The sequence below is a fragment of the Podarcis gaigeae genome (genome assembly GCF_964106915.1).
Source record: "Podarcis gaigeae genome assembly, chromosome: 4".
Lineage (NCBI taxonomy): Eukaryota > Metazoa > Chordata > Lepidosauria > Squamata > Lacertidae > Podarcis > Podarcis gaigeae.
In genome coordinates, this window is record NC_139677.1 from 25,754,023 (window position 1) to 25,780,731 (window position 26,709).

Sequence of the window (26,709 nt, forward strand, 5' to 3'; positions counted from 1 at the left end):
CAAAAGCAGAATTGGCTTTGCATAATGGCTGAGGTACAAATGAGGAAGATCTGTGCTACGACCTTGCTATGGACCGTGTCAGCTGCTGTATTTGGGGATGGGCAGGAATTTTTCCACTTGGCAAACTGGACCTGGCCATTTGGTTTTTGCCTGCCTCATAGCAATCGTCACAACTTTGTGAGTTTAGGCATTGGGTAGGCCTTGACTTGGCTGGAGGGGAGGTTGTAGCTTCTCCTTGCCCCTTCTTGGTTGAGGGGATGCGGTTAAAGCGATCTGGGAGGAGTAGCTTCTGTCTGACGCCAAGACAGGGACTAGAACCATAGCAGCATTCCAACGGGGACCCCTTGGTAAAGGGACCCCTGACCATTAGGTCCAGTTGTGGCCGACTCCGGGGTTGTGGCGCTCATCTTGCTTTACTGGCCAAGGGAGCCGTGTACAGCTTCTGGGTCATGTGGCCAGCATGACTAAGCCGCTTCTGGCAAACCAGAGCAGCGCACGGAAATGCCGTTTACCTTCCCGCCGGAGCGGTACCTAATTATCTACTTGCACTGTGATGTGCTTTCGAACTTTAGGTTGGCAGGAGCTGGGACTGAGCAACGGGAGCTCACCCCATTGCGGGGATTCAAACCACCGACCTTCTGATTGGCAAGTCCTAGGCTCTGTGGTTTAACCCACAGCGCCACCCGCGTCCCTTGAGGGGTCATAGGGCCCCCTCAATATGTGGTTTACCCTTAGATGAGCTTCCAGCAGATGGGCTGGAGTGGTGCAATTTGACCTCACCCAATGCCAGACCATTTACATCTGTAACTAATAAAGTTCTGACCTATTTGAACTCATAGACCTATATGCTGTTGTCTTGTGTGCTTATTCACTGCCTAGGGAACTGGGGTCATGGAGTCAGGGCTTGCAACTTGCCTCTACCACAAACTCAACTAGGCAAGCCACTGTGACTCAGTCTGTCCATAAATGGGGCAGGGATGAAGGAGGGTGGAAAGTCCACAAGTTAGGGAAAGAAGGAGAGAAAAGCAGAGGCACCACTGTTACCTGTTCCAAAGGGATCTAGCTAAGACTAGCTAAGACTGGTCTATTCCCACAGGAACCCACAAGATCAAGCAGGCTTGAAAAAGTATAGAGCAGCTTCCTGAAGAAACTCAAAAAGCTGAACAACAGGTTGTGAGAGGAATACACAGTTAAAGAGAAAGGCTTCTTTGAAGGGGGGTTGACCTCTCAGGATGATTGCATTGAGAATGAGGTTGGAGAGAAGGGACCTTCAATGAAAAAAAGGAACTAAGGTAAAAGGATAAAGGTAAAGGACCACTGGATGGTTAAGTCCAGACAAAGGCGACTATGGGGTTGCGGCACTCTTCTCGCTTTTCAGGCCGAGGGAGGGGGTGTTTGTCCACAGACAGCTTTCTGGGTCATGTGACCTTCATGATTCAACAGCTTCTGGTGCAATGGGACACTGTGACAAGTGCCAGAGTGCACAGAAATGCCGTTTACCTTCCCGCCACAGTGATACCTATTTAATTTCAAGCGTGCTTTCAAACTGCTACGTTGGCAGGAGCTGGGACAGAGCAATGGGAGCTCATCCCATCGCAGGGATTAGAACTGCCGACCTTCTGATCAGCAAGCCCAAGAGGCTCAGTGGTTTAGACCACAGCGCCACCCACTCCCCTTACAGTACTAAGTCAACCGCACCAGAGTTGTAGGTACATCATTAGGCATTCTTAAGCCAATTGGCACATTAGCTAGATGGCCAAGGTGTTGTGTGCCAGAAAACAGAAAGGTCAAATCGTTCTTGCACACCAATGCCTGCTCCCATCAAGATAATTATCACTTCCCTTCCCCAACTAGAGAGAGATATTTACATTCCCCCCCCAAGCAAATTAAATGCAAAGACAGTGCCATCGTGTTTAGCTTGGACCTGAGAAGGGTAGATTTCTTTCCCTAGCAGGAACTTTTATTGTTGCCATGGAGCACAAAGGCCTTTGCTGCATATTTTATCACCGGAAAGTTCAAACATGGCATAGATCAAGGTACCCAGAAATTGCATTACCCGTCTTGCAGAGATGAACCCTGAAGGTGACTTTCATAAGATCTGGCTCTCCGTTCTGTCGAGTGTAGTGTTGCGTAACTGTAGCAAATTCTTCCTCTGAGGCGTAGGATTTTATAGAATGTGTCCCACCTCACCAGTGTGCCGGCCATTAATCTTTTGCTGCTCAGCACAGTCCCGTCTCACTGGTCCTCTCTCAAGGCCCTAGAAGATGTTTTTATTACCGAGTTGAACAACAGTTGCGTCGGAAGCCTGTGCTTGAATTAATCCCCGCAAAATTGCAGAAAATGCCCTTGCTTAGAAGATGATACAGTCTTGACAGGGATGCTGCAAAGGGAGAAGTGCACGAATAGTGGCACTATTAAAGAAGTATATCCCTATGCTTGTGCAAGAGAAAATATTTGAAGACACAGTAGAATCTGCTGGGGGGAAGCTGCAGATAAAATGTGTTACTAGAGGCATTTTGAAATATGTGTTACTAATATAAATATGATCATGTAAGTGTGTGTGTTACCGTATTTTTCGCTCCATAGGGCACACCTGATCATAGGGCACACCTAATTTTCAGAGGCGGAAATCAAGGGAAATTTTTTTTACCCCCCCCCCCAGCTCTGGGAGCAGTGGACAGGCTGCAGGCTTTTGCGGGAGGTGGGGGAATTCCCCCATCTCCCACAAAAGCCCACAGGAGCCACGCACCCTTTAAGGAGTGCACGGCTCCTGCAGGCTTTTCTACAAGGAGGAAGAAGGGACTGACGTGTCCAGTCAGTCCCTTGTCCCTCCTCGGGGAAAAGCCCCCAAGGGCGGCACACTCTTTAAAGGGTGCGTGGCTCCTGTGGGCTTTTCTATGAGGTGGGAGAAGGAACTGATGTGACCAGTCAGTCCCTTCTCCCTCCTGGGGAAGAGCCTGGAAGAGCCACACGGAGCGTGTGTGCGGCTCTTGGGGGCTTTTCCCGCCTGCCTCCCCCCTGCTCCATAAGACGCACACACATTTTCCCTTGCTTTTTAGGAGGGAAAAGTGCGTCCTATAGAGCGAAAAACACGGTAGTTCCTCCTGTCAAAGTGAACATTGTCATTGTGCAAATCTTCCGCCTCCGTTTGTTGATAGCAATGGCATGTTTGTTTTTTTATAAGTGCTTGTAGCCACAGTTGCTGGCATGCTAGAGGAGGAAGTGTAGCTCAGTGGAATAAAACATGTTGTTTGCATGTTCTGGATTCAGTTCCTGGCATTTCCAGGATCGAGGATCAGGGAGCACATCACGGAAAGGACATCCACTGACAGCAAGATAAGACAATTCTGAGCTAGGAAAACTGTCACACATTGCATGAGGCAGCTTTTTTGTTGCTGTGGGCCAAAGGTCTTCAGCCATGGGTAGGCAACCTAAGGCCTGTGGGCCAATGCGGCCCAATCACCTTCTCAATCTGGCCCACGGGACGGTCTGGGAATCAGTGTGATTTTACATGAGTAGAAAGTGTCCTTTTATTTAAAATGCATCTCTGGGTTATTTGTGGGGCATAGGAATTCATCCCCCCCCCAAAAAAATGTAGTCCGGCCCACCACATGCTCTGAGGGACTGTGTACCGGCCCACGGCTGTAAAAGGTTGCTGACCCCTGTCTTCAGCTATACTTCCTCCTTTTTAACTCTGCAGTTTAAGTTCCAACAAATGGACAGACATTGGGGAAAGTCTTTAGTCAAAGTATACAGAGCAGCGCAAGTATTTACAACACAGTAAATCAAACATGGAAATTCTGAGTGGTGGTGGTCAGTTCTGAAGGGGTATAAACGCAACCCAGATTTAGCAGGTCTAGAGGCGACGAATGTCATAACAAAAGTATCAATACGTGAAAAGGTTTCTCCCCCAATCCATGTGTTCCCAGCGGTCAAAGAACATATAACCCGGGGCTGGGGAAACCTCTGTCTTTCAGATGGGAGACCATCTTTGGATCCAGTCCAAAGTTTTGTTGTGAGTCCAGGCATGCTACAAGAAAGCTACATGGGAAGAAGTCTAGACTAGCGCGCACACCCCCCCCATTACACCTGGGATGAGGAGTTGTGTATATCGGAGTGAAGGAATGTTCTCCATTTTTTGCATGTTCCCCTGTTCCTGCTTACTCTGAAAAGAGAAAAGGCTAAAAACAACAACAACCACGTACACCAAAATCCTACCTCCCTTTCAAGGCTGCTGCAACCTGAGTTGTACTGCAGCCACAGTTCTCTGGATCATCTCCCGAGGAGAAGTTGAAGGTATCCCCTGACTGCTTCTAGGTCTTGGGCTATTCCAGTGATTTAGTGACGACTGATGGATCATCTCTCCAGTCACTCAATGGAGTCAGAAAATAGGAACATGTGGTGAGACCCTCAGTTCACTGGGGGAGTAACTGCTGTATTCTGGATGCTGGATCCATGGAGCCAACGGGAAAGAAAAGAATTTGCTAGGCCACTGTTGTGCCCTGGGATGTGGGAGCAGTAACAAAGGCTCCTAAGCACTGCTGCTCTCCAGCTCTGTGGGGCAGGCAGCGAGTAGGACTTAAAAGGCAAGTGAAGGAAGAGACAGGGTGGAGTAGCTAGTGCCCTGCATTCCATCCCTGTCAAGGTGAAACCCATAGTACTGTATTTAAAGAGCAGTCAGTGAAATTTCCACTGCGAGCCTGATTTTCTGATTTGCATGGCACACGTACGTGAGAGTGAGACAAATGCTGATTCAGCAATCTGTTTTGCCTGTTCCTCTGTGGTTCCATAGGCTCTTGCCTTTCTTTTTAAAAGCTGCACAGATGCATCAATTCATTTATACAGTCATAATTCGCCTTATTAAAAGAAGTACATAAAAATAAAACCAAGAGTGCCAGCCGTGTATGCTGGGATGTGATCGGATCCTGCTTGGAAACAGCCTGAGCTAAGAACTGCCCTGAATCGTGCTCCAAAGTCGCAGAATTAGTTTTCCACAGGTCTCCTTGAGGGAAAGGCACATCAACAGTGCAAACAGGTTTGGAAAGAAGAAAGTCACTCTATTTTGGTTGTGTGTGAGAGCACATGCATTCACTCACTACTTTGTAGCTGGGCAGTGATGAGTGCAGCTTGTATAACTTCTAGGAAATAACACCCCCCCCTTCTTATGCAAGTGTTCCGAAGAGTTTTTCCCAATGAAATTCAAGGGGTGTGCCCACTTTGTTAATCGTTGCAGCTGTCAGGATTTATAAATTCTTCCCTGGGAAGTGCTGCTGGCAAGTTACGTTTCAGACTTTCCTACTGTTCTCTATAGCGCTATTTACAGACTGACCAGTGTTGGGGGAAAGATTATGCAGGTGTGAATTTTTGCCTTCGCTTTCTGTGGAAACCTGGAACAATAAAACAAAATAACCTAGGTATGTTGCTTAGTGCATTGCAATAATTGTTGTTGTTGTTTAAAAAAATTAAAGGCACAGTTTTGATGTAGCTTGTGTTTAGATATGTAGTTGTTTTTCATCTGAAATATATCACTCACAGTCAAAAGATATCCATATCTAATCAGCAGGATGCCAAGTTAACATTTCTGAACCATGTAAGGTTGTTCCAGATTACTGATAATAATGTCCTGTGGGGGTGACCTTTAGAATAACATTTTGTGCAAAGGCTTTGAAAGGTAATGCTTGATCAAGAGTGTCTGTCTAAACAATACTGTCAGTCAAAGCGCAGCGAGGTTTTTGGGTCATTCCCCCCGCTGCTTCTCTTCAAAACAAAGGTGCAGGTCCTGTGCACACTGCCCTGGGAGTAAGCCCCACTGAACAGAGTGAAACTTACTTCTGAGTAACCATGCATGCATAGGATTGCACCACACAAATCACAAACAGCTATGCTCCTATTCTATATACAGGACAATCCTATTCAAGTCTCATTGAATTCAGTGGGGTTTAGTCTCAGGTAAATGGATAGAGGCTTGTCACCTATTTTATTTCCTTCCGGTTGATTGCGTGAGAAACTCTCAAAACAATTATTTCCCCCTTCCAGGGAAATTAAAGTGGGCTGGAAGAAAATAGGACTAGTATGTGTTAAAACCTGGGAGTGGGGAAAAGATTGTCCCTAACATTCCTTCACAAGGATGGTTGTGCAGCATAATCTTTACAACACTGTGAAAATTTATTCTGTGCATTGTGTGTGTGTATTTTTTTTAACTTTTCTTAGTTGTTTTTGTTATATTTTGCATATATCCTTGAGATAACTTGTCAGTCTGGATAGAATGTGCAGCTAATAACTCCAAGGTTGCAGATTCGATCCCCAGCTGCATTGCAGAGGGTTGGACCAGATGATCCTATGATCTATATCTATTTATATATCTATAATCTATGGAAGGCTATTAGTATTACAGTGGTACCTCGGGTTACATTCGCTTCAGGTTACATACTGTCAGAGTTGCCTCCAGGTCCCAGCTCACAGAGGACCAACGCTAGTCAGTAATAACATATAAAAGTCTTTATTGAAGATTAGTTTCCATTTCCAAACCGCAGCGTGCAACTCTACGTCCTAGACCTTAGACCGGCGAAGCTCCATCTGAGTCTCCGCCTCCTAGACACCAGTTTAAGACTCTAGCCTTACTCCACCTCTTCCGTTGTTCCTTCCTCCTCTGGGTCCTTCTGCTCCCTGGGGTTTCCTCCTTTCTGGACTCTTCTGACGCTGAGCCCCCTGAGTCTTCCCCCTCCTTCCGGCGGGCTTTAGGACCTGGCTCCCTATCCGGGCTGCCTGCTGTGCCGCTCGCCTGTACATTTGAACTTGGCGCGCACGCCCAGCCGGTAACCTTCCTCTTGACCGTTTCCCCGCTCTCCGATGGAGGCGTGGTCAATCCTGACTCATCTCCTCGCGCTGGTAGTGAGAACACTGGTCCCGATTCCTGGGACTCCTCCCCCCCACTGCGCTCTGGTGGGGAAGCTGGTCCTGATTTCCAACTGCTGCTCTGGGAGTCCCCGCTGGCCCCTTCCTTCTGGGGTTTCCCCCTTGGCACCCCCCTTGCCCTGGCCATCGGCGCTCCCTTCTGTGAATCTTCCGATTCGCTGGAGAGGCTCGTGGAATCCCTCTGACCACTGTCACTGCCTATGCCCCCCTCGGATTCCTCCTCCTCGCTCTCCATTTCTTCCCTCTCCTGTGCCTCTGCTCCTGAGCCCCTGACACATACGCTTCAGGTTACGGACTCCGCTAACCCAGAAATAGTGCTTCAGGTTAAGAACTTTGCTTCAGGATAAGAACAGAAATTGTGCTCCGGCAGTACAGCAGCAGCAGGAGGCCCCATTGGCTAAAGTGGTGCTTCAGGTTAAGAACAGTTTCAGGTTAAGAACGGACCTCCGGAACGTACTGTATTATTAATCTACAGATTCACTTTGTTCATTCAGCTGTAGGGACTAAATGTCCTTGCTATGGCTTTGGTGCACACTTGAACCAGATCTTCCAAATACAGTGGTGCCTCGCAAGACGAAATTAATTCGTTCCGCAAGTCTTTTCGTCTTGCGAGTTTTTCGTCTTGCGAAGCACGGTTTCCCATAGGAATGCATTAAAAATCAATTAATGCGTTCCTATGGAAACCTCCTTCAGACCAGGTCCGGGGACAGTCTGTCCCCCGACCTCTTCTGAAGGCCGGTGGGGGGCGAAAGTCTTTGCTCCCCCCCCCGCCTGCCTTCCCGGGACAGCGGAGACTTCTCCGCTGTCCCGGGGCGGTCTTAAAATGCTGGCCAGCGGCAGCGAAGCCTTCGCTGCCGTCCCCCAGCATTTTAAAAGCCCCTGGGACAGCGGAGACTTCCCGGGGCAATTTTAAAATGCTGGCGGGCAGCAGCGCTGCCGCCCGCCAGCATTTTAAGATCACCCCAGACAGCGGAGAAGTCCTCCGCTGTCCCGGGGTTTTTAAAATGCTGGTGGGCGGCAGCGAAGGCTTCGCGGGCAGCAGCGCTGCCGCCCGCCAGCATTTTAAGATCACCCCAGACAGCGGAGACTTCTCCGCTCCCGGGGCGATTTTAAAATGCTGGCGGGCGGCAGCGAAGCCTTCGCTGCCGCCCACCAGCATTTTAAAAACCCCGGGACAGTGAAGGACTTCTCCGCTGTCTGGGGTGATCTTAAAATGCTGGCGGGCGGCAGCGCTGCTGCCCGCGAAGCCTTCGCTGCCGCCCACCAGCATTTTAAAATCGCCCCGGGACAGTGGAGGAATTATCCGCTGTCCCGGGGCGATTTAAAAGCCCCCGGGAAGGCAGGCAGGGGGGACAAAGACTTTCGCCCCCCACCGGCCTTCAGAAGAGGTCCTGGACCTCTTCTGAAGGCCGGTGGGGGGCGAAAGTCTTTGCTCCCCCCCCGCCGCCTGCCTTCAAAAGCCATCCGGGATAGCGGGAAGCGCTTCCCTGCTATCCCGGACTGCTTTTAAAATGCTGGCGGTGGGGAGCAAAGCCTTTCAGCCCCCGCCGGCCTTCCTGGACCTCTTCTGAAGGCTGGAGGGGGGGGGAAAGGCTTTGCTCCCCACCGCTAGCATTTAAAAGAGGTCCCCGGAGATTTCCCTATGGGCTTTCTTCTTGCGAAGCAAGCCCATAGGGAAATTCGTTTTGTGAAGCGCCTCCAAAACGGAAAACCCTTTTGTCTAGCGGGTTTTTCATCTTGCGAGGCGTTCGTCTTGCGGGGCACCACTGTACTTTACGCACGACCATTACTTGCGTAGCCTAACACAGTGGCATAGCGTGGCTGGGGGGGGGCACAGAGGCGGTTGCCCCAGGCGGAAAATTGTCAGGGGCACAAAATCTCAACACCCGGTGCTGGCTCAATACAGCTGTGCACTTCTGTTGCTGGGATTCTTTGAAAACGGCTTCTCTGTATAAACCAGGAAGTGACCTCTCCAGACAACGGAACAAGTCTTCTTTTCTTATCTCTGTGGCTGCGATCTCCTGGGTGACACGGATGCTGTTAGGCAGCTGAATGCACATGCGTACTCTGTACATTTCCCTCCCTCTCACCCACCCAAGGTATGCCACTGGCTTAACAATAACCAGTGTGGTTGATTTATTGTTGGTTATACTGCCATAGCATAAGGCCTCTTATTGTCGTGATAGCCAACATGGTGTCGTCCAGATATTGTTGGATGGCAGCTGCCATCATCCCTGAATCCTGGCCGTGCTAGCTGGGGCTGATGAAAATTGTAGACCAAAGCATCTGCAGGGTAACACATTGTCCACTCCTGACATGTATGCATTTGAAGCCAAATGCATGACAAATGAAAGAAAATGCCATGCCTTCCAATTTGTTACTAAAGCTGTGCTTGGCTTTTTTAAAAATAGTTCTTCCTTTGTATTGCTAGGCCATTGTATGAAATGGAATCCCATTCATTGCAACCCAAGCATCTTGGATCAGAGGAAAATTCCAGAAAACCAGACAACAAAAATGGTAAATATTTGCTGGCAAGTGACGCATGAGCCGCTGCTTTGTACCTTTGCTACACCTGAGGTCTATCACGTCTCTAAGCTCATGTCCAATCAGTATTTCCAAGCTGTCTTCAAGGGAAGCCCCACATAAAGTTAAGAACAGTAATCTAGCTGGGAGGCTACCAGAACATGGGTTACTGTGGCAAGGCTCTGATCAAGTATACATTAGGTGTATACTTAAAATACAATAGCTGCACACCTAAAATGCTTAACAGGTATGCAGCCCTTGAAATTTTCCATTTTTGGTGTGTGTGTGTGCGTGAGTGAGAGAGAGAGAGAAAGAAAAGAAAGAAAGAAAGTGTGTGTTTGTGTGAGAAAGAGTTTATATAGGATTATGATTATCCACGCATGGTTATTGTAAAGACTCATCAACTTTTGCCAGGGAGCCCTAAAATACTTGCATATCACTTGTAATTACACAATAATGCTAATGCTGCCTTCAGGTTCGCTTCAACTTCTCAGAGCCTCCTGTTGGGTTTCTAGTCATACACTCTCCTGAAGAAAGTGGGGACTTAAAAAATAAATAAATCACAAGCCTATTTCTGGTCTGGAATAAAGCTACAAAGAGGCAGAGGGAAGAATGTGCAATGGGGAGCTACTGCAGACTCCTGTACAAAAAATATCACTAATAATTCTTGCTGTGAGTTGTAAAACAAAGAAAGATATACATGTAAGTCCACAGGAACAATTCCAAAACCCACATTAGGGCAATATTTTTATTGGGCCAACTGGAATTGTACAAAAGAGTGTGGTAGCTTTTGAGCTCTCCAGAACTTGGATGAGGACATCAGGCTCGATGGTGAACATAAGTGGCAGTCGGGGAGAGAGCAGGAATTTTGGCTGATTCTGAAGACATGATGGAGTTTGCATTACCTTGTAGTCTTCAGATAGTAAGTAGGCAGCAGACATTAAAATGAAGCTCTAGTCCAGCAGTTCTCAACTTGTGGGTCTCCAGATGTTGTTGGACTACAACTCCCATCATCCCTAGGTAGTAAGACCAGAGCTCAGGGATGATGGGAGTTGTAGTCCAACAACATCTGGAGACCCACAGGTTGAGAACCACTGCTCTAGTCCATTAGGTGAGTTGCAGGTTTTTGGCTGTTGGGAAGAAGCAGCAGGCAATAATTGATTCCCATTTGAGAGGGGGGATATAAAATCCAGCTGTTACCCAGACCAGTCTCAACTTGAAAATTTGCACACTCTTTTTGAAACATTTTGGTTTACCCTAAGAAAGAAATTGCTCAGATGTGGATTTTGGAATTTGTACAATAGAGTTGTAGAGAACCTTCAAGCTGAATCATCGACAAATATTTTTATGTGACCGTGAGAGAAAATCTTTTTGCAACCAGATCCCTGGCATTTTAGGGTCTTGGCAGGACATCGTTTCTGTTGATCCTTTTAAAAGAAATGTGATCTGGTAATCTAGTCTTTCGCCCTCAACTTCAAAGAGAAGCTCTTCTGTGTAGAAATTCTGGTCATTTCGCATCTTCATTATGAAGCCATACAGGAATGCAGCTTTCTAGGTGCATTTGCAGAAGTGATTGTGGTGCTATCGCTGTCGATTAGGAAACCTTACATAGGCAAGGAGCAAGAGCCATCCTGAAGGATTATCAATTTAGTGTGAACTCAGCATTTCACGTGTTTTGATTTCCTTAAAATAGAAGCAAGAAAGAGTAGAAGGGGGACCTTTAGCATATTCTCAAAAATCTGCTTGAGTGAGCAGATTAACTAAGAGAGCAAGTCAATTTATGGGGCCAATAGGCTGGAATAGAATAAGTGCAACTGTAAACACCCTGATCTGTTAGATGGTTTAGTGTTGCATATATATAATCATGTGTTCCTAGGCTGTATCTATGACTTGGCAAAGTCCTGAGTTGACCTCTTAGAAAGCAGAGGACTTGAACCCACTTGATCTTACACTACTCACAAACTGTAGTTTGTTAAGGATGCAATTCTCAGCACCCTTAATAAGCTTCAGCTCCAAGAATTCTTCGGGCATAGCTGTCAACTTGACCCTTTTCTTTTGAGGAATCCTATTCGGAATAAGGGAATTTCCCTTAAAAAAAGGGAAACGTTGACAGCTATGACTTCGAGGGAAGCCGTGACAATCTAAAGTTGTGTCATAGTGCCTTTTGAGTTATTTCATTGCAAGGCACAATAATGGGGCTGCTTTGTTGAGGCCGTTGCTGTCCGCCCCCCTAAATAGGTTAGGGCTATGTAAACACACACATGGCTAGACCCAAAACAGTATAAATTCAGTATATAGATTATGATACTGATGCTGGACCTGGAAAAGAAAGCTATTGCCCCAAACAGGGCACATAGCAGCTCCAGGGGTTATTTTCATTTGGTATGGGGAAAGACTTAACTCTCTCCCTCCCTCTCATAGTGCTACAGTCCAGATCTCTTTTTCGTTGGAAATTTTCTTTTGAACGTTGTGCAAACATTTTCAGCATTAAAAACACACACAAATACACATGAAACCCTGTTCTGTGGGTCTTCCGTGTTGCTTCTAGGTTTGGCCCTTGATGAACGTTTATGAAATTATTCTCCACACGTGTCCATTCATGCCTGCTTTCACCACTGCCTCCATCAAGACAAGAGTTTCTGTCATTTTTGTGTGGGAGAAAGCATGTGCTCAGGGCATATGCTGCATCGCCATGCTGCCACAGTATAGGGTTTCCTAAAAAGTGCCAGCTGGAGTTGCTTGGCAGCATTTCAGCAGGACACTTGAGGGCAGAGCGGATTCCTTGTCCCGAAGCCCTGTCCACCTTGACCTCCCCTGACCCCTTACAGTTTGACATAAACTCACCACGTTAGCACTTTTCTTTGAGAATGGACAGCATGATGTCAGGGCAGTGAAGAGTGGTGGCTAGATATTGAGGATTGGGGACCAGGAGAATGTGGGTTGGAGACTTAGAAGAAGGGAATCTCTGAACTGGGGAAACCTGTAACATCTGGGAGATGAGAGTCAGAGGCAGGAGAAGCTGCAAGGCTGGAGAGTGGAGAACAAGTGCAGGAAGGAGGGAGAGAGAGAATTCTCTTCCTCCACTGGCTCCCAGGACCAGAAGAGGATTGAAGAAGGAGGAGAAGAGGGTTTCATGCAGGCAGAGTCTTCAGCTGCTTGCATGCAGTTCGGATAAGGGAGATATAAAAGCCAAGATCAAGGCCTTTCTGTGTTGTCAACTGCCTCCTCATTGCAAGACCAAGCAGGAACCAAGGAACTGTGGCTTAGGCTGGAAGAGAACCTGTGAGCCTGTAAGATGTGGCTTCCTTTAGCCTTCGGGCAATTTAAAATATGAACCTATGATGAGCCTCCGGCAGTGGAGGTAGAACTTACTGAGTGTGTCTTGTAGCCATTGATTGTCTAGTTCTGCATGAATTGGGCTAATCCAATTCTGAAGACATCCAAGTTGGAGGCCACCACTGCCTCCTTTGAGAGCGAGTTCCCTAGTTTAGCTATGCAAATAAATTCCTTCCTGAATCTGTTGGAAAATTCCATTCCACCTTTAGTTGCAGACATGGAACTGTTGCATGTCACATGTCTGTTTACATGCCAGCACAGCTTGCTGGGAATTTCCATTGTGTGTATAGCTTTTGCTTTTCTCTGTCTCTTGGAGAAGACAAAGACAGAGACTACATGTTTCTTTGTTCTGATTTATGATTAATAAATCCGTAGTTGTAGTATGCTTCCACAAGCCTCACACCTATTCTGTGTGCGAAGTTTGCTCTGCTGACATAGTGTGCCTTGGCTTTGAAGCCTGGGTCGCTGATTTACGTTGGAGCAGAGGCCGATGGGTCTTCGCAGCAGGATGGCTGGAAGGAGATGACCCAGCTGGGGTGAGCCAGCTGGCCTTGCGACGCTCTGCAGCCTGACAGAATCTTCCATCATTCAGTCTTCTATTCAGGCGGTTTCAGCCCATGGCAAGAACTCTATAACTCTTCTTTTTCTTTTAAATATATTATTAAAGATTTATTAGTTTACAAAAAAATACACGCGTTGTCTCTTTTTTCAAGTTGTGTTTTCTACAGATCAGTTTCATTTGTTGTGAGACATTAGTGTTATATACAGTGTTAGGTTGGGAAGAACAGAGAGGGAAAGTACACACAGGAAATACAAGACAAACTAAGGGATACCCAGATGCCTTGGCTAACACACCACCAATTACATGCCCTCCTAAACAACCCAGGAGTAAAATCAGCAGCAACTAGGTCTTGGACAACCTTCGAAAAACCTCCTCCTAACAACAAAGGGACCCAGCAAAGGGATAGTATCCACAATATACAAAATACTGCTTCAAAATCTCACAAACCCCCTTGACGTAATCAAAAAAGAATGGGAGGACAACAAAGGCTGTGAGATTAGTCCCCCCATGGACTAGAATGTGGTCTAAACCTCCCTTTAAATCCATATCAGCAAAAAGGAAAGAACTCAGTCTGAAACTCACTTACAGATTGTACCTAACTCTATAACTTTTTTGACCGACTTCTATGTCTCATTGGTGCTGAGTAAAGGTGGGATTCCATTCTATTATTATGGCTTTATAAATAGCAAGCGTGATAGATGGCAGCTCCCCGAGGCCACATATATCACGCTAAACAATTATTGTTAGGGACTTTTCGTGGGCAGGGACATAACTCAGATGGCTTCATGCTCAGCAGGGCTGCCTGGCCATATAGAGGTTAGAGGCTTTTGCGATTAGGTCACTGCACTATCGTTAGCTGAGCTGGGCTACCTCTCGCTGTTATTATGACACATGACCTTTCCATTGTTTTATTACTAGGACCAAACGGAGATGAACAGATAGTCGCAGAGATCATGGGAAGGTGTTTCTCCCCTTCGCTGATAACCACCCAAGCCTGGGAAGGGTTCCATTTTGTTGGCCACAAGATAAAGATCACGGAATCCACCGACTGCTATGGAGCTGTCGTCTGGCCTTCGGTATTGCAGGCAAACAAGACTGTTGGCTCTGATACGTGAAGCAGAGTACAGTGTGAAATGTAAGGGGTGGTTGTTTAAAGCCTGGGGAAACTAAAGTTCTGTGAAGATGAGGCTCTAAATACAGACAGCTGATGTATTTGGGGATCAGAATTGCTACCCCAAAGGAGCAATTCACTGCAAGATCAACAAGCTCCATCATCCATACAAGGAAAGCCTTGCTGCTATTATTAATAATAATCAAGGCATATGCATATTTATTTATTTATTTATAAATAATGCTATTTCCCCTGTCAATTTGCTCTTGTACTGTTTTTGTTTTTCCCCATCCACAGGCTCTCGTTATCTGCCACTTTTTGGAAACTAACATGAAATTTTATAACCTGGTTGACAAAAATGTCATTGAAATTGGAGCCGGGACAGGTCTGGTTTCGATAGTAGCCAGTTTCCTTGGTGAGTATGGGTAGTGTCCTCCAGATCAGAAAGTGGTATTCCAAGGTGTGTGTGGGATTTTAGTGCACCTGTGACCAAGGAGTAGCATGTCAGCTCAAAAACAAAAGTAGCAACAGAGACAGGGGCTCATTATCTTTTAAACACAGGTCTCTCCCCCCCCCCCCATATAGAAATGTGGTTTTGCAGGAAGAGGGCATGGTTGATAGACCATGTAAGGATGGATTTAGACACTAGGAGAGGAAATATTGTTTTAGTTATTATCCTTCCTTGCCCATTTGAGTGAGATCAGCAGAGTACCATCCATTGTGGCCAGAACTTGGAAGACAAGGTTGATTTAACCTTCTAGAAACAATAATCCAGGATTCTTTAAGGTAGGCTGGGTTTTTCTTGGTATTACTACTTTTCTCCACCTTGAAAACAGCAATCGCACACACATTGTTTTGTGAAGAAATAAAAGTAGCATTTACTTACATATTCTAGATTTTGAATTAGCAAAACAAAGGCAGGTTTATAACTACTATCTAAGTTACCAAAGTACAAAATGTAAGTTCAGAAATGGTGTCTGAGCTGCACGTATGGTCAGCTTGGAGGCATGGTGAAGAAAGAGAAATATGCCTTGGCAGGAAGGAAGCTTGTAGTATTACAGCTTCCTGCCAAGGCAGACAAAGGAAGTGATCTCACAGAGTTCTCTCTAGCAAATTTTACAGGGAAGCTCTGTGAGCTTCAGCCCTTTCATGTGCCTATCTGGCAAAGTGTGAATTGTTGGTTTGGCAGTAGTAATGACCCAAAGACCAAAGAGTTGTAACTTAGTGATAGAGTGTCTGCTTTCTGTGTCGAAGGTCTCAGATTCAATCCCTGGCATCTTCACACAGGGCTGGGAGAGACTTCCTGTCTGAAAATCGGGATAACTTTTACCAGTCAGTGTAGATGGTACTGAGTTATCGAGGAACCAATGGTCTTACTTTGGTATAAGCAGCTGCTCATGTTCCTACTGTCTTTAATGATGCCAGAGAGCATTCCTGCAAAACTGTCTTAGATTTGCTAAGCATTCATTCTGTGGCCCCTTCCTGCCACAGGTGCACGTGTGGTTGCCACCGATTTGCCTGAATTGCTGGGGAACCTTCGATACAACCTTGTCAAAAACACGAAGACGAAATGCAAGCATGAACCCCAGGCAAAGGAACTGTTTTGGGGGGTCGACCTGGAGAAGAATTTCCCCAGGGCTTCGTGCCACTTTGACTACATCCTGGCGGCCGACGTTGTGTACCACCACCCTTACCTGAACGAGCTACTCCTTACCTTCGACCACTTGTGCAAGGACAACACCGTCATCATCTGGGCCATGAGGTTCCGACTGGAGAAGGAAAACCAGTTTGTGGACAGATTCAAGAAACTGTTTGACCTGGAGGTTATAACTGATCTCCCCAGCTTAAATATAACCCTGTTTAAGGCAAAGAGAAGGCACAAAGCGAAAAGGCCTTCCCTTTTCCCATCTAGACTGCTGGTTAGGTGATTGTCAATGCATGGGTCTCTTTTGTTAGCCAGGATTAGGCCATGTCTCATTGGATTGCTAGGTTTGAACGTATGATACTGGTAGAGCACTCAAATGTTTGGTCCTCGCTTGCAGTCCGAAATAATACAACACATCAACAGATTCACGATGGTCCATGCACACCTTTGTTTGCACTGATAATGAGCCACAATACATACCTTTACAGTGGTACCTCGGGTTAAGTACTTAATTCGTTCCAGAGGTCCGTTCTTAACCTGAAACTGTTCTTAACCTGAAGCACCACTTTAGCTAATGGAGTCTCCTGCTGCTGCCGTGCTGCCGGAGCACGATTTCTGTTCTCATCCTGAAGCAAAGTTCTTAACCTGAGGTACTATTTCTGGGTTAGCGGAGTCTGTAACCTGAAGCGTCTGTAACCTGAAGCGTATGTAACCCGAGGTACCACTGTATAACTATATGCAGATACTAAAGTGCAGGGTTATTCATAATATTGCTATGAATTTGTGGGAGGAGGCAAATTCACCCGTAATTCCTTATTTAGTAAATGGTAGAATTTCGCTAATGTTTGGAGTATTAAGTGCAGATGTAAAAATACAGTGTAAAAAAACCACAGGCTGAGCTACCGTAGTTCTCTTGTTCAGGAGATTGGCTGACAGAGGTGCCAACAAAGACAGGTGATGGCAGAGTTCGTTACCCTGACAAATGGTGGCACGTTTAGCGTCAGACAAAAAATGGGGTGGCGTCCCTCCCGCAACTGGGTATTAGAAACAAAAGACAATAGCAGAGGTGAAGGGGGAAGTTTCCAGCTTGACTGGCTTCTGTTCTGGACCCAATCTTGCTGAAGCTATGAGGAGATCAACAAGAGACACTCCTGGCATGTAATGTTCTGCACTCCCTCCATGTAAACTCAGGTGTAAATAAACCGTATTTCTTAAAGATGCTACAGTATCTGACATGTCTCATTCCGAAGGAACACAAACCCTGGTGAAGCGTCAAGACCCCTTGCTACCTCTCGGCAGAGATTGGGAGGCGCACCCCTTTAAGCAAAACAAATTACTTTAGTGGTATAGGGATAGATTTGTAGAGGAGCACATCTTTAGTTCCAAAACAAACATTTGTGCTAGAAAACTAACTTGTCAGGTAGGAAGTGAGGCCCATACCCCCCTCCCTCTCACATGCTAGTTTCTATGTGCAGGGATTTTTTGTTTAGTTTAGTTTTTGTATCAAGGTTCATTGAATCATATGAGTGCAGTCAAGGGAAATTTGAGCAGAAAACTGCCAAATGTAACCTCTTCTAGAACCACTCTGGAGAGCAGAGGGATGAGGCAGCTGATTTTGGTGACTGATTTTGCCACAAACCTCCGACGATGCCTAATTCTGCCCTAAAAAGACTCTTTCTCTACCTTCCAAGGTGTTCCACTGTCAAGCAGCTCTTGCTGCCAGAAAGTTATTCCTGATGTTTAGTCGGAACCTCCTTTCTTGTATGTTTTCTGTTGCTTTTTATTACTCATTAACAACACACTTTTTGAAATGCTCTCCAATGGGTCAGGAGGCATGTGGAATTCTGACTTTGTAGGAACTTGACATTATCCAAGAAAAAGCAATTGAATTTGGACACTAATATATTCCTTGTAGTGAAGGGACGCGGGTGGTACTGTGGGTTAAACCACAGAGCCTAGGACTTGCCGGTCAGAAGGTCAACGGTTCGAATCCCCACAACGGGGTGAGCTCCCATTGCTCGGTCCCTGCTCCTGCCAACCTAGCAATTCAAAAGCACGTCAAAGTGCAAGTAGATAAATAGGTACCGCTCCAGCGGGAAGGTAAATGGCATTTCCGTGTGCTGCTCTGGTTCGCCAGAAGCGGCTTAGTCATGCTGGCCACATGACCCGTAGCTGTACACTGGCTCCCTCGGCCAATAAAGCGAGATGAGCGCCACAACCCCAGAGTCAGCCACGACTGGACCTAATGGTCAGGGGTCCCTTTACCTTTACTTATTCCTTGCAGTGGACTGCAGTGCAGCAGGTGCCAATGACAGAAAGTCTGTATTTGAGTAGCATTGGCAAATCCATATGAAAATGAGAAATGTTTCACGTGGTCCAATAATCTTCCCCAGCGTTGTTCCTTTGAAAATATATCTTGCTGCACAGAATATGTGTTTCAGCTCAGTAGTAGAGGATCTGCTTTGTATTCACAAGACCCCAGGTTCAGTCCCTGCGAAGGGCTCCTGTCTGAAACCCTGGAGTTCACTACCAGTCAGTGTAGACAATACTGAGTTGGATGGACAAATGATTTGACTCCGTGTGACAGCAGCACCGTGTGAGAGGTTTCAGTGAACAAATAGAATGTTAGCACTCTGTGCTAGAAACATTTTGCTGTGCTGCCACCTAGTGGAAACCTGGGATCAATGTGAGCCCTAATCATAAACCACGTAAATACCCTGTGAAAGAATTTAAAGCAGAATTAGGTGCGAAACCCCCAGCACCCTGACTTGGCAGTACTGTACATCAGATGCTCACCAATGTGCAATTTACTTGTGGGTCCTTTATCATGGACCGTTGTTTTCACTTTGGAGGTGTACCAGGGCAACGATCCAATCTGCTGCCATGAATGGTATACCAAATTTTTTTACACATCACTTGGGAAGACTAATGCCAGTGTACTGGAAGAAGCAAAGATCACCAGTGTCAAAACGATGATTCTTCAACATCAACTTTGATGGACTGGTCATGTTATTCGGATGCCTGATTATCGTCTTCCAAAGTGACTATTCTAAACTTAAAAATGGAAAGCATAAATCTGGTTTTTTTATTTTTTAAAAAGTTTTATTTAGGCATACTTACAAACAAACAGACAGACAGACAAAACAATATAAAGTACACAAATGTTAAATACACCAGCATAATGCTGATTTAAAGAGGTTTAAAGACACTCTCAAGGCAAATCTAAAAATGTAGTATAAACACCGGCAACTGGGAAATACTGGCCTGCGAGTGCTTCTATTGGAGAACAGCCTTTACCAAAGGTGTCATGGACTTTGAAGACACTCAAACTCAGGACGAAAGGGAGAAACGTGCTAAGAGGAAGGCATGCTTGGCAAACCCTCGCCGTGATCAACTCCCGCCTGGAAACTAATGTCCCCACCGTGGAAGGACGTGTGGATCCAGAACTGGCCTCCATAGTCAATTAAGGACTCACTGTTAAGACCGTCTTCATGGAATCTTACAATCTTACTCGGCTACGAGTGATCGCCAAAGAAGAAGAAGAAGACCAAGCAATGCATGCATTTGGCTTTGTGTCATTCATTGTGCCATCACATCACTGCATGCCTCATTTGCGAGTCTTCTCACTGTGCCCTGGAAGGACATCCAGGTTGGATGTCTTCAAACATGCACTCTGAAGTGGTATAGCCCTTCAAGGGATGCGCCACATGCTGCATCTTTTTGACTGAATTGGGCATTATAGGCAGCAGTTATTTCAGTTGGGGAAGAGATTTATTAAGACAGTGATATGAGCGAGTAGAGAGGACAGGAAGAGTCTGCTCTTCATGCTGTTTCCTCCCAATTAGAGAAAGTCCTTCATCATCGGTGGAAAGGAAAAGATGGAAAAGTCAGAAGAGCTAAAACAGCTGCAGACAAGTTGTGCTCCTACCCAACATAGTTTAGGCATCTGTGCAGAGCTCATTTAATCAATGAGAATTTCATTGCTGATCAGTGCCAAAAGGACTGTAGCGTGGATTATTAGAAAAGATAGATGAAAGAAAGGAAGCCTTTCTTTCCCCAGTAGTATATGGCTTCATAGTTGCATGAAAGATCTTTTGCTCTAAAGTAGTTTTAAAGTAACCAGCTTCACGAAAAAAGGAAAGTTGAATTATGCAGCCTGCATAGAGAAGACAAAGACATAGGCGAAGCAACGGGAAGCAATGCTTCAGCTCCATTAACATCAAAAACAAAATGAAATCAAACTACCACATGCACATACAAGTTTCTGGAGACATTTTATTACCCCCAGCCAGCTTTCAATGGAGCTCAGGAGCATAAAATGTTCCCACACGAAACCATAGGTCTGAAGAAGGGCAATTCATGCAGCTTCCCTGGATCAGACTCAAATGCTAACCTAATTCCACTGAGTTCAGTGGGGCTTACTTCAGCATTAGGGAAGCGGGTGGTGCTGTGGTCTAAACCACAGAGACTAAGACTTGCCGATCAGAAGGTCAGCGGTTTGAATCCCCGCGATGGGGTGAGCTCCCGTTGCTCAGTCCTTGCTCCTGCCAACTTAGCAGTTCAAAAGCACACCAGTTCAAAAGCACATCAAGCTGTTCTCAAGAGTCACAGGAGCAGGTGCAGGAAGGGGGAGTTGTCAGGCAGGAGGCAATAATAATAATAATAATAATAATAATAATAATAATAATAATAATAATTTATTTATACCCTGCCCATCTGGCTGGGTTTCCCCAGCCACTCTGGGTGGCTTCCAAGTGAATATTAAAAACATTTCAGCGCCAGACATTTAAAACTTCCCTAAAAAGGGCTGCCTTCAGTTGTCTTTTAAAAGTAAAATAGTTGTTTATTGCCTTGACATCTGCTGCGAGGGCGTTCCACAGGGCAGGCGCCACTACTGAGAAGGCCCTCTGCCTGGTTTCGTGTAACCTCACTTCTTGCAGCGAGGGAACCGCCAGAAGGCCCTCGGCGCTGGACCTCAGTCTCTGGGCTGCATGATGGGGGTAGAGACGCTCCTTCAGGTATACAGGACCGAGGCTCTTTAGGGCTTTAAAGGTAAGCACCAAGCCTGTTTACAATGCAAGGGAGGCTGCAAGCATGTTTGCTACAGAGCAGTGCCCAGCATTTTCTTTGATCCTGCCATAGAACTTCAGACACGCCTCTGATGGGATTCTCCAGTGCAGCCAGTAGGCATTGCAAAATATAATGGGCCTGTCCAAGCAATTCAATTTTCTGGCAGCCAAAGCAGAGTGGGAAAGGCAGGTGAATAGAGGATGATTGTGTGTATCTGTGTGTGTGGCAAACAGAGGGACCGGACATGTAAGGATCAAAAGAACAAAGGATGAGATACACCAAACCTTAGAAAGGGGATGAGATGATAAAGGTTATTCTCCCAGGAGGATCAGCAGTCTCTAGACATGGAACAGTTAGCAGCTGGAATCTTGACCTCAACTCTTATCCCCTCTTCAATCCCTCCCTTTCTTATACCACTTGAAGTGTTTGCCTCCCCCCCCCCCCAGTGGTTAAGCAAACTTTCTCAAACTATTAATATTTAACAGTTGGGTAAATTATTAACAGGTACATAAAATAAAACCAACAATCGGGAAAAAATAGAATGTTTTGCATTCTGGTGGCTGGGAACGCGAATGTCGACACCCTTCCCCTCCCTCCGATGAATGGGTTTTATTAAGAAGATTTATAGACAGGTGCATTGTCAGCTGTATTTTAATTAAGACATAACTGCTAAAGGAGCTGTTCAATAACGAGCGCTTTAAAGTCAGGTTTCCCTAGTTCGGAGATAATGCAGCTAACATTTCAGCTTTGATGTAAATCCAAGATACCGTGGACGCATCTGCCGTCTCTGCTTCCCATCCAGTATGTCACACTTGAGATAATGATCGGGGTTTGGTTACCGCTCTAAAAAGAGCTTTTACGATCCATCAAGGAGCTGCCGTTACAAGGAGCCGCCACCGGGCGTCAGCATGGCTCTTTCCCCCCACAAAATTGGGCTATTTATTTCGTCAATTAAAAAAATGGATCGGGGTGAGAAGGGCGGGTAAGAACACCAGTAAGCATAAATTTGTGCAGAACTTAAAATAGCAAATCCAACAATGGGATCTGTATTGTCAGCTCGATGCCATGCATAAAAAATATATTGTCAGGAGGGATTATTTCAAGGGGTGTTACATTTCTCTCGAGTTACTGAATTTGTTGTGTATAAGAGGCTGAAGCAAAGAAATAGTCTGGTTTATTTTTGAATGGGATGAGTATGGATGGGGGGGGGGGCCTCCAGATATTGTTAGCCCCAGCTAGCAATAGTCGGTCTGATCATTGCTGGATTTATGTATAAGCTAAACAAGCTATAGCTGAGGGCCCCACTCTCTTGCCCCCACAATATAAAGGTAAAGTAAAGGTACCCCTGCCCGTACGGGCCAGTCTTGACAGACTCTGGGGTTGTGCGCCCATCTCACTCAAGAGGCCAGGGGCCAGCGCTGTCCGGAGACACTTCCGGGTCACGAGGCCAGCGTGACATCGCTGCTCTGGCGAGCCAGAGCCGCACACGGAAACGCCGTTTACCTTCCCGCTGGTAAGCGGTCCCTATTTATCTACTTGCACCCGGAGGTGCTTTCGAACTGCTAGGTTGGCAGGCGCCCCCACAATATACTTCTTCTTAATTGTATTTCACTATTAATATAAAGGTAAAAGGTAAAGGGACCCCTGACCATTAGGTCCAGTCGTGCCGACTCTGGGGTTGCAGCGCTCATCTCGCTTTATTTGCCGAGGGAGCCGGCGTACAGCTTCCAGATCATGTGGCCAACATGACTAAGTCGCTTCTGGTGAACCAAAGCAGTGCACAGAAATGCCGTTTACCTTCCCGCCGGAGCGGTAACTATTTATCTGCTTGCACTTTATCATGCTTTCGAACTGCTAGGTTGGCAGGAGCAGGGACTGAGCAATGGGAGCTCACCCCGTCATGGGGATTTGAACCGCCGACCTTCTGATCAGCAAGCCCTAGGCTCTGTGGTTTAACCCACAGCGCCACCCGTGTCCCCACTACTAATATTCTTCTTCTTAATTGTATTTCAATTCAACAATTGATAATATATATATTTTGTTATATGCAAATGGCTTTAGATACCTATTAGGTCCATAAATTACCATATAGCATATATTCAACACAAAAAACAGTGACGATTCGTTGTTGACAAACAACAGCTGGATATATAAAGGGCCCCATTACCTTCAGTAGCTTAGGCCCTCATCAAACCTAAATCCGGCCCTGGGTCTAATGTGAGTTGTAAGGCTACATGTTTCCTACCCCTGTTTTAAGCATCCTGGAGACCAGAGGACCAACATTTATCCACACTTCTTCTAGAGTAGCCTTTCCCAACCTGCTGCCCTCCTGATGTTTTGACTGCACCAGTGCTGGCTGGGTTTGATGGGGATGTGGTGCAAAACATCAGGAGGGCAGCAGCTTGTGGAAGTCTGTTCCTGAGCCTGGAAATCCGTAACACAAACAACTGGCTTCCACTAACCCAGCAAGCTGAATGCCCCCGATGGTTACAACACTTGTCCTTCCCTTTGACAGGCAGTCAGTTGAGTCACCTTGTTCACTCCTCCTTTTGATGAACAGGAAAATGGCAGGGAGCACTAAGGAACTTTGGGGCTTGCAGATCTCGAGAGAACATACAACACAGAGAGGCACACATCTCCCTGTCTCTAGAGCAAGAAGCCCTCTGCATGAAATACAGTGCTGCTGTAGAAGTAACAGGAAGCCGCAATGCCGTGCTATATTATACATTTAAATGGCATCAGATTGCTTTAAACAATCATGGCATCCCCCAAAGAATTGTGGGAAGTGTATCTCAGAATCATAGAATTATAAAGTTGGAAGAGATCTGAAGGGTCTTTAGTTCAACCTCCTACAATACAGGAATCTCAGCTAAAGCATCCATGGCAGATGGTCATCCAACCTCTGCTTAAAAACCTCCAAGGAAGGAGAATCCACCACCTCTCGTGGGAGTCCGTTCCACTGTTGAGCAGCTCTTACTGTCAGAAAGATCTTCCTGGTGTTGAGTTCGAATTTCCTTTCTTGTGACTTGAAAAAGCCTGCATGATGTCTGTAGACCACAATCTGCCACTTCACAAGTGGGGAATGTTCATCTTGAACTATTGATCACATGCTCCAGATACTAAGTATAGTAATTTAATTCGCTGAAATTGTAAATGCTTGTATGCATTAGTATGTGTTTAAATTAGATTTGGCCGGCAAACTGAATTCTAGAGAGTTCTCTAGTAGTTCCCATGTGATTGGCTAACGTTGGTCACAAGGGCTATATCTAGTGAAGGAGAGACTCCATTTTATGCGAAGCAAGATGACTGTGTTTTGGAATCCACTGTGAACACTGCTAAGTTGAATAGAGTGTTGGAGCACTTCTACGCTGCTTGAGAGAAAGAGAGCAAAGCTGCAGAAAAGGGTAAAAGTGAAAACCTCTCATAATAGTCGGCTGAGCTCTGGAAAGAGAGGAAAAGATAGTTGTTTCGAAGTTAGAAGAAGAGACTCTAAGCCCATGCTTGGATGAGCATGTGACTGTAATTAATATGTTTTAATTCATCTACAACTATAAGTTTCTGCAAGTAAAGGTTTTGAACGTTAAAGTCTGCACGTTGGTTTAATTTCCAAGGGAAAGTGTCAGTCATATATAAGATTTGAGCTTCTTAGCTACACTTACTTCAACATTGGAGCCATTCTGTTTTGCTAGCACATCTTTTAAAAACTCTATAGATTGCAGAATAATGGAACGCAGCCGGTAATAGGTGGAGAAAAAAAACCTTTGGCAAATATGCAATAACAGAGAGGGGGCGTTAGACTAGGGCTGCCAGATGTACACAGATATGTCCCTGTTGCCGTATCACACCGTTGTTGGAGAGTGTTGTTGAAGACAGCCACAGGACAACAAGCAAGGGTTCAAAGGCCATTGATGCTAGCAGCTGCAATTCAAAGCTACCTGAAGAGGGGAGAGCGGCTTCTGAAGGCAGCACCACCCGCAGCAATGAATTGAAACACTCTGAATGTCTGTCATAATGGTGAACGTCCATATTGTGGTTCAAACACATCACACACAGACACAGACACAGAGAGAGGGAGGGAGAGAGACCCCTCCTCTGCCTTTCCCGTACTGATTTAAATGATTAGGAGAAGAGTCACTGACGTGATGGATTCAGTAAGGTTGAAAACTTGAGCCACATCAGTTTGGGGTTTTTTTTGTTTAAACATGATTGGGAAGATTAAGCAGCATCAGCGATGTCCAGGGGGCGGCAATCAGAGAAACAGAACTCAGCAAACGAGTGCCATTTTGTGATCCATACATTATAATCAGCCTTCTGCTTGCTGATTATAATGCGGATAACTTTACTCTTTTAAAAGGCCTGACAGTAAGAGGTACCACTGCGACCTCTTTAAGCCTGGCCTGACCCAGTAGTTGATCTCTGCCTGTGACCGGACTGCATAGGTCAGGGGGTGCCAAGTACTCTGGGGCCTATGGGCACATTTGCAAACTGGGGAAACTTTTGTGGCCACTGCGTTTGCACCATAACTGAGGGTGTCACAAAGCCTCTTCCACTGACTACAATATAATGCTTTTTCCAAGCCTAATTTCAGTGGAGGGGACCTTGGGGTACCAGCGATGGCCTTCTGAGGATGCCATGTTGGTGATACCTGACAAAGGTTACCTGATTGATGGATTGCCAGGGCAAACTCCCCACATAGCAGGGGGCTGGGCTTAGGTGGTCTTTTAGTCATTTTTTCTCTGTCTGGTCTCCAATATTGAATCGCAGCAAGTCCGGAACAAGTTGTTTTCCACCTCCGCCTTCTTAAAAAACAAACAAGTGCCAGGTTTCATGTGTACAATACTTTATAGCACTTTTGGGATAGGATAGCCTGACTTCTGTGACCTACGCTTTGGTAATCTCAAGGTAGTTCATGGGGGTGCCTCTGGAGACGGTTTGGAAACTTCAGCTGGTGCAAAAATGCAATGGCCAGATTGCTCACCAGAACTAGACTATTTGAGCATATAACTAGGGGTGCAATATTCCCAAAAGTGAACATCCGGACAAAGTTGCTGAGCTTTTTTATTGGGATTCTGGGGGATTTTTAAAGCATTTTTTAAAATAAAAAATAATAATCACCCTACTTGTCAAACGTCTGGGTTTTCCTGGGCATTTTGCTAATTCAGCAAAAATCTGCACAGATGCCATTTTTGCAGCCCGATTCCCGGATGTGTTTAGGAAAACCCGGACGTATGGCAGCCCGAATATAACACCAATCCTGGCACAACTGCACAGGCTGCCAAATAGTTTGGGGCCCAATTCAAAGTGCTGGTGTTGATCTGTAAAGCCTTTCACAGCTCAGGACCTCAATATCTTAAAGCAGGCACAGGCAAACTCAGCCCTCCAGATGTTTTGGGACTACAACTCCCATCACCCCCTAGCTAACAGGACCAGTGGTCAGGGATGATGGGAATTGTAGTCCCAAAATATCTGGAGGGCTGAGTTTGCCTATGCCATGCCTCAAAGATTTCATCTCCCCATATGAACCCTGCATTTGTCATCTGAGGGCCT

At 46.0% G+C, this 26,709-nt stretch overlaps 1 protein-coding gene across 2 annotated transcripts; it reads left to right on the plus strand.

Moving 5' to 3' along the window:
• The first annotated feature begins 4,886 nt into the window (after window positions 1-4,886).
• LOC310842986 (protein-lysine methyltransferase METTL21E-like) lies at window positions 4,887-17,311 on the plus strand. 2 transcript variants are annotated; one of them, XM_083735373.1, is made up of 6 exons: window positions 4,887-5,035; window positions 5,312-5,414; window positions 9,347-9,432; window positions 14,255-14,412; window positions 14,745-14,862; window positions 15,939-17,311. In XM_083735373.1, exons 3-6 carry the CDS (start codon window positions 9,360-9,362, stop codon window positions 16,373-16,375), a joined length of 786 nt encoding a protein of 261 aa, XP_083591499.1. In that variant the 5' UTR covers window positions 4,887-5,035; window positions 5,312-5,414; window positions 9,347-9,359; the 3' UTR covers window positions 16,376-17,311. The 2 variants fall into 2 exon arrangements, 1 of the variants encoding a protein (XP_083591499.1); XR_014563398.1 differs by lacking the exon at window positions 4,887-5,035 and having other exon boundaries at window positions 5,057-5,414; window positions 15,939-16,849; window positions 16,883-17,311.
• The last annotated feature ends 9,398 nt before the right edge of the window (window positions 17,312-26,709 follow it).

Bases quoted from the DNA above. Each gene is read 5' to 3' on its own strand.
- LOC310842986 (XM_083735373.1), top strand. From the start codon at position 9,360: ATGGAATCCCATTCATTGCAACCCAAGCATCTTGGATCAGAGGAAAAT. The intron at 9,433-14,254 runs GTAAATATTTGC...TTTTATTACTAG, and splicing joins AAAACCAGACAACAAAAATG to GACCAAACGGAGATGAACAG. The intron at 14,863-15,938 runs GTGAGTATGGGT...TTCCTGCCACAG, and splicing joins GATAGTAGCCAGTTTCCTTG to GTGCACGTGTGGTTGCCACC.